This window comes from Salarias fasciatus, chromosome 17 (genome assembly GCF_902148845.1).
Source record: "Salarias fasciatus chromosome 17, fSalaFa1.1, whole genome shotgun sequence".
In the NCBI taxonomy this organism is placed as follows: domain Eukaryota; kingdom Metazoa; phylum Chordata; class Actinopteri; order Blenniiformes; family Blenniidae; genus Salarias; species Salarias fasciatus.
In genome coordinates, this window is record NC_043761.1 from 3,010,065 (window position 1) to 3,017,975 (window position 7,911).

The 7,911-nt window shown below is 46.8% G+C and overlaps 1 protein-coding gene across 1 annotated transcript in view; it reads left to right on the forward strand.

Annotated features, from left to right (window-relative positions):
• ptn (pleiotrophin) overlaps window positions 1–7,115 on the forward strand; it is a 37,003-nt gene extending 29,888 nt beyond the window's left edge. Inside the window, exons 4-5 of the mRNA XM_030113968.1 lie at window positions 2,496–2,657; window positions 6,530–7,115. Coding sequence (XP_029969828.1) covers window positions 2,496–2,657; window positions 6,530–6,585 — 218 coding nt within the window. The 3' untranslated portion in view covers window positions 6,586–7,115. The remainder of the gene's footprint in view (window positions 1–2,495; window positions 2,658–6,529) is intronic.
• The last annotated feature ends 796 nt before the right edge of the window (window positions 7,116–7,911 follow it).

Here is a 7,911-nt window from a genome sequence, read left to right on the forward strand (position 1 = left end):
AGGCAGACGCCTGCTGTTCTGCAATGAGCTTGTCACGAATGATGAACACGCTGCAGGAAATAATGGCCCCACTAACTGGCTATATGGATGATAGCGGCAGAAGTTTAGAGGGGGTGGCGATAAGTTGCAAGCCTCTGGCCTTTAAATTGCAGAAAGTTACTTGAGGAAATAACAACGGGGATGCCTAACTAGCTCGTGTTGTGTTCGGAGACGCCGGACACTCTTGCAGGGTGAGAGCAATCCCCTTAGTTTGGGTATTTTAACAGCAGAGGACCTGGAGCTCAACGCTATGTGACAGAATAGGTGCAAGAAGAAATGCAGTTGCACCTTCAACGAGTAGCTATGATTAGTCTGGCTGGTCAGAGTCTGGCTCGACGGTAACCTGCAGCCTTAAACAGCAAACTTTTAATCTGAGGGGAGTTAGAAGGTATCCGCCCAACGTACGGCGGCCGTAGAGGTCTGCTTGATCAGACGTGTAAAGTTTTATGAGCTGATTTTATGACCGAACAGCCGGACGTTTTACCATCTACTGCAGACTGCATGGAAAGCAGAAATAAACCTGGTTTATATGTTTTAAGGAAGGATATGATGAAGCCCAACAGCGAATCATTACATATTGCAATCTCTCTTGACTTACAGTTGAATACAAGGAGTTATAGATTCCTCCCAAGATTTTAAATCTTAATATAGGGGTGTTGAAATGCCTGTGCAGGCTAGTTTCTTTTACTGACAGTTGATTTTGATCTGATGTTGTTTCAGACCAAAACCTTCAGCTCTGTTGCTGTTGGTAATCAATCGAGTGATTGTTCGGTACGATGGTATGATGCACCAAAAACAGGAGGAATATCTCCTAGGACATTCTGGAATTAATAAGAAGACTGTCTGATCAGCCGAATGACCATCTGAATACATTCTAGCAATCATTTGTTGATGAATCCCACAGAAAATAGTGCAAAACAGTAATTTTTGTGTAAATGTTATCAAGTTTTAGCTGCTACTAAGATATTATTGAAGATCTCTATTACTGCCGTGTCAAGCCATGCTGGGAAAATTTCAGTTCCTGCTGCAACAGATGAAGTTTGAGGAGGTTCTGAGATCCCGATCATGAAAGGTTTGACATTTGACCTCTCCTCTGGTGGTGCTGTCACATCTGATTAAAACCCCGACATGTTTAAAACCAGGTTAGCAGCAGTTTGAGTTTCTCGCACTCGTCCCGGACTGTTGGTAGCAGAACTTGGCGTGCGAATGTTGAAAGAGGAGCGCGAGCAGAAAGCCGTGGAGTCGGGGGTTCCTGGCACCGCGACCCAAAAAAACAAGAGGCGCACCTGTGGGACGGGTGACAGCAGCGCTAATGGTTCTGAACACAATACGCCTGGAAAAGAAAGGTGATCCGCTGCGGGTACAATGGATGATACACAATGGATCCACGCAGTTCCACACAAACACGCCACACAAAGCTAAAAGGGGTGAGCGCTGAAAGGGGGCACTTGATGGAAGCGAGCCGCCGTTTGTTGTCTCGGAGCCCGGCTGCCAAAAACAAACCCAAACATCTGCTGGGAAGGAAAATTCCGGCATTATGGGGAAAATGTCGGAACAATGAAGGCTTGACGTTAAAAAAAAAAAAAAAGGAGAGAAAGCCCAGATCGTTTGAGTTAATAATAAGAATTTTGATAATATTCATAAAACTACGAGGTACAGTGATAATGATAATTAATCCACCTACACAACACGTCGCTTATGGGGAAAACCCAGCAGCCAATTAGTGGCTTTAAAAGAAGTTTTTCTGGTGGAATCAGAGGAATCGTAAAGAAGGTTTTGTTTCTCTGCTGGCAGCAGCAGGCGGCGTGAGTCAACATTATCAGATCCGTTCGTCCAGAAATGAAGATATGGTGCTCCGGCCGTCGGCGGAGCGGCTCGAGTGGGAGCGTTCGCACCTCTACACCCCGCCTCTCTCTCTCTTATGCCTACACATATGAAACACCTTAAGCTGGACACGAGCCGCCTGATGAATTCCCAGAACGCCCTCTCTCTCTAGAAGACAGATGATGGGCCTGCAGGCTCTGGGTTTTTAACGTTGGCCGCTCCAGGAAGTCCCTGAAGGATTCTCACAACAATGGCCCTGTCAGCGCCGTCCCCTGCTCTCCGCCCCCCCCTCCTCTGACGAGCAGCCCGGGATCTCGGCGGTCTGACGAACGAGTGTCACCGCCGCCTCCCTCGGGGGAGCCCGGCGAGATTGGCATCAAAACAACGGAGGCAGGCGTGACAGACATGGGCGTAGAGCGGCGCCGAAAACGCCGCTCCGACCCGGTTCTGCCTCGGCAGCCGGATCCGGGAGCAGTCCGGCCTCCGGTCTGGTTTACAGTAGGTTAAACGTGGCGTCAAATCTGAACGGAAGCGGTGCAGAGACGCCATCAAGGCCCTGTTGACATGACTCCGTGTGAAAACTCTACCAGATAACGAACAACAAGCCGCTCTGGTCTCCTCCTGTGCTGCAGGTGAATGCAAGTACGACTTCCAGGCCTGGGGCGAGTGCGACCTGGCCACGGGCAAGAAGAACAGGACGGGGGTGCTGAAGCGGGCGCTCATGGACGCCACCTGCGCCGCCACCGTCACGGCGATCAAGCCGTGCGGGAAGATCCCCAAGACCAAGCTGCAAGGTAAACCCAAGGCGGGAGCGAGTGAGACGATGTCGGTTCATCACTTCACCGCTGGCTGAAAGCAGTTGCCGTTTTTTCTATTGAATTTTTCTGCCACAGTCTATTTTAGAGCAAATAAACACTTGTGATTAAAAACTAAAGTAATTACGCCCACTTGCTGCTGATGGCAGCTCGCAGTCTCTTGAGAAAACACAAGACGGCTTAAAATATTCTCCTGACGGTTTCATATCGAAGGAAATAACGATAACTTGTGTGCTTCTTTTCTTCTTTTTTGACAAATAGAAAATAACACCTGAGCAAAGTTAGGAAATAAAACCAAAAGAAGTGATTGAAGTTTGTCCTCGATGAGAAGCAGGAAGAAATCCTTCCTCTCCCTCTCGGATCGAGGAGACTGAACTTCTTGTCGCCGCTTTGTGACGATTTGTCGAGGAAGAAGTTCAATAGATGCTTATCTTGTCTCCCACTGATTGCCTCTTTACTAAATCCAACAAACCCTCACAAAGGATTTAATCTGGGGCTGTGATTGGCATTCATATCCAGCGATGGGAACCCGCCTCTTTAAGAGCAGAGTCCAGGTGTCGAGTGATTTTAAAGCAGGGGTGAAAAGGTTAACTCTCTATTCAGGAGTAATTACAGGCTTCTGGAGGCGGCGAACTCCGGGAGGGTTTGTGGAAACTGCCAGATTCCGTCGCCGTCCGCCCGGACTGAAACCGCCGCCGTCGGTCAACACCGCGCTGTTAGTCCAGCAAACACGGCTGAAACCGAGCCGCCGCCGCCGCCGCCGACCCGCTGTCCAAACAGGAGCATAACGAGAGTGGAGTTTGTTTCCAAACAGAAGCCTTATCGCGCTCGGAAGCCGACGCTTCATCAACCGAACAGCCACAGTCAGGTGAAGCCCCGCCACAATAAGACGTCGAGAGCCTGGCCCTCTCCGACTGGAGCAAATCCGTCTGTTTGTCTTTCAGCGGCTGGATTTCTCGCTCGGCAGCGCATCATTAATTCATCCTGACAGGAAGTTTCTGGAGGAGACGAGCGCCGCTCGCCATCTGCGATGCGTTCGTTACTTGGTGCCGAATCGGCCTGTTGTCAGAGACAAACAGGAAGTGTGATAGTAGCAGGCAGTGTGGCGCGCCGGCTTCAGTCAGTCTCGTGTTGACGCCTGCAGGAAGTTCAGGCCTCGTTTCCAGAGAAAACAGGCCGTTTTTTACATCTCTGTTTCAGAAAAGTTTCACATTTTCATGTCAACTTTTTGAAAACGGCGTAGTGAGCATGTTGGGCCACTAGTGGGTGCTGTTGGACTCTTTTTTTTTTTGGAATGAAATCGCACGTAGAAAACAAAATGCAAAAAGTCTCCATGGAGACGGAGCATTTTGGAACAGGAGCCATTTTCAGAAAGTTGCATTTCTGAGCACATATAAGCATTTTCATTAATAAAGAAAGATCCACAAAACTTAATAGACATTGAAATGCTTCATATTTTCATTGAAAACAGCCTCGAAATTTTAAAAAATGAACCTAAATGTTTAAAAAATTTAACACAGCTCGTATTTTCATTAAATAATCAGCTTGAAGCCTACAGATCTTGTAATTGGACCCAAAATGCAACCAAAGCTTTGGGTTTTAACTCAGAATCGTAGCATAAACTCGCTGCAGCCGGCTTGTCGTTTTTGAACAAAGCATCAGGCGAAAGATCGACTTTCAAACCCAGAAGTGAAGTCCGGCTCTAATCCCTGCTGAGGATGCAGAGGAAACGGCGGACGTGTTTACGAGTCGATATGGATTTACCGTGGAGGGTGTGTGAACGCCGCCACGGAGACACGGGCGCGAGGCTGGAAGGTGTGAAGCTGGAAGGTGTGAGAGGTGTTCAATAAACCGCCGGGCGGGGAGGACGGCGGCCGGAGCGAGGCGTGGAAGGAAATCTCCAGGTACCTGCGAAGTGGGAGGGACGGATCGGCAGAAACGACAAGAAGAAGAAGAAGAGAAGCTGTCATGTTTGGCTTCAGGGAGACTGAGAGGAGAGAGGAGAGAGCAGTTCTGCAATTCCAAGCAGGATCCGCGAAACGAAGACCCGGCGGAGGACGAAGAGTGACGGGAATGAAACATGAGGAGCGTGAGTGGAGCCCTGGACGTCCCCCGCGTGGGACCGGCTGGACGCCAGACGGGATTTCCGGGCTTTGCTGGGTTCGACCCGCCGTCCTCAGTGAAGGTTCGAGGCCTTCCCAGCCGAAGCTTCATTTTATGCGGCGGCGTCGGGTCCGTCGGGCAGGATTAGAGGACAGCAGGAAGTCCTCCTCTGCATCTCAACAAATTCATTAGTACAAATTAATCCATAATTACCGTTGACACATCTCTCGAGCTTCAGCGGCAGCCTCCTCGCGACGGAGAGCGAGAAGACGACGAGTCGGAGAACAGACGAGTTCAGGAGCGCTTCGCTTCTGCAGAACATCAAACTTAATGAGACGTTTCCATCTTTCAGAAAAATGCACCAAATTTGGAAAACATGGATGGAATGTGTTACAGAATGGAGGTTTTTGGAATCATCCATGAAACAGAATTCAATTAGAAGCCAAGAAAATCTGATAAAAGTCAAGAAATTAAAAAAAAACAAAAAACATTTGACCATCTAAATATCCGCTCTCAGTGATTCTGAAGAAAAAACCAGACTGGTGGGAGATTCTATCAGCCTTCCTATAAATATGAATGCTGGTTTCTGTAGTGAACTCAGTCGAGCAGGAGCTGCAGCGAAGCCGCGGGGACGGAGACGCTGGCCGCTTCACCAGGAATCCCGACCCTCCGGGGAATCGGCAGCTTCAGAGTCGACGCTGCCGTCAGAGTTCACTAAAAGATCAAACATAACTCTGAATTTAAAAGTAAGCAGGAAATGAAGCCCACTGTTTCAAATGTAACCGCCTGCGTTTTTCATTTTAACTTTTGGTTTTGCATTAATAATGAGGAAAGAGAATAGAGCAGAAAGCGCTCTGCAAACGGCTGTTTTACACATCACTACTTCATTTTCACATAGCATTTTGCTAATAAATTGATTTTCAACAAGTGTGTGAGGCTGTTGCATTATGGGAGCTGAATGCTAAGGATCCATCAGTTCTCCTGAAATCCCGTCACTCCCGCAGAGAGCCTCCAAAAATAGGAAGAAAAAGGAAGAATTTGTTTGAATCGTAGCAGGAATTTATGATCATTTCTTCTCAAAAGAGTAAAAAAGGAAATAGCGAAGCTGGGAAAAGAGACATTAAATTATATTCCGACTTTCTTTCCACATTTGACACATCTGGCAGCGGAAGAAACTCAGCTGGAGCCGTGAACCCAAACAAAGGTCGATTCGACATCGGTAATGAAGCCGAGTGACACGAACGGTCCAAACAAACGGTTCCCGGCCGGCGTTCTCCGGTCGACACGCCGCGTGACAGCGGCTGGAACCGCTTCACATCGAGAACAAGAAATTACTGCGCTGAAAGAGACTCGCTGAGATGAAATGAAAGAAGATGTTAAGAAAAATAAGAGCGTTTAAATGTCAGAAAGGGGAGAACAGTTGATAAATGTGAGATGAAGCTGGTGAAAATACATTTAAAATCATACAGAACGATCTGCTCCACCTGCTGGCGGTCATAATGTTATGGCCGGTCAGCATCCGTGGCGTTCCAGTGCAGAATGACCTTTGACCCCCAACCCCGGTCACATGTTGTGAGTTTTAACGCTTGGATTCCCGCCTCCGAGGGGGAGGGGCGGCCGCCGTCATGGCTGCCAGGTACCCAGCCACCGAGGCAGGAAGTGAGTCCCCGAGGGGGACGGAGGAGGAAACGTCCCCGTTTGTTCATTCTCATGAAAACAAAGTGATTTTTTTTTTATTTTCCTTTCAGACGCAAAGAAGCAGAAGAAGGAAGGCAAGAAGCGAGAGCGCGGCCAAATGGACTGAGGACGGCGTCCGGACCGAGGGAGACAGGAAGGAGGCGGCGGAGGGTCGATTCAACGCCGCCTGTCTTCGTCGGTCGACTGTAGAACCTGGAAATACGACGCTTAGTGGAAATGTTGTTCTTCCTCCTTCCCCCCCTGCTAGATCCTCATCTAATCCTCGGCCGTAGGGACGAAGAGTTTAGTGTTCTCGCCTAATGAAGACGTTTCTAGGATTAATTTCTTACCAAAGTCGCGTTAGTTTAACCCCGATCTGGGAAACCCGTCGGTCTGACTTAACCAAGCGGTTTTTTTTGTTTTTCAAAGTAAAAGTCACGATCGCAGCTGATTCCTCGATATCAAGAAGCGGAACGTTTCTCGTCCGTCTGGTTTTTTCTAGTTTCTGCTCCCCTCCTCTTCCTCCTCTTCTTCCTCTTCCTCCCGCTGCTCGGCTGAACGTCTGTCTGTTCCCACGTGATCGTCCAGAAAATGACAAAAAAAAGAAGAGAAAAAAAACCCAGTGAAATCCTCGTCTCTGTAGTCTCAGCTGAACTTTAACACCCTCTCCGTGTCCTTGTACATCTTGGAAAATTTTTAAAAACATGAATAAAATTGAAATAAAATATGAGTTAGAAAAGATGCCAACAGGTGGATTTGTCTTTATTTTTCTGTGGGATCAGCTGGTTTCCAGCCCAGACGAGGCTCTTTAGAGAAACCATTAAAAAAAAAAACCCAAAAAAGTTGCTTGAAAATTAAAAAGATTTTCTGAAACTTCCGAAATCTGATCAAAAAATTTGACTTCAGTGGGGATTTTTTTCCCTTTTTTTATGCAAACGCATGTGCAAAGAAATGTAAAAGTGAGATATTTTTAACGTACAACTGGAAGGTTTGATTGGAAAGGAAGAAAAAAATATATGTTTTTATGTTTAATCAGTTGTTATAAAAGATTCAGTTTACGTAAAAACGCTGTTCGGAACCACTGAAAACTCAGCTTTTTGAAAAAACTCCATGGAAACGGAGAAATATGCATGTTTTTGTGAACGCTCCGTCTCCGTGGAAATTGTGAGGAAAAAAAAAAACTATTTTGAAAAGCAGCAATCCAGTCCGTTCTCAGCATTTCTGCTATTTCTGTATAAACAAACAAAGAAAAAAAAGCAAAAAGGATGTGTTTCCTCAGGAAAAATGTTTCCACGGAAATGAGGCCTAAGATTTGTTTTTTCTACTTAAAAAAAAAAAAAAAAAAAAAAAAAGAAATAATTCCAGAAACAGAATCATCCAGTCGTGGAATAATGACAATAGAGTAACAAAAAAGATTGAATTGCAGAAATTTCATTAAAATAATAATAATTAT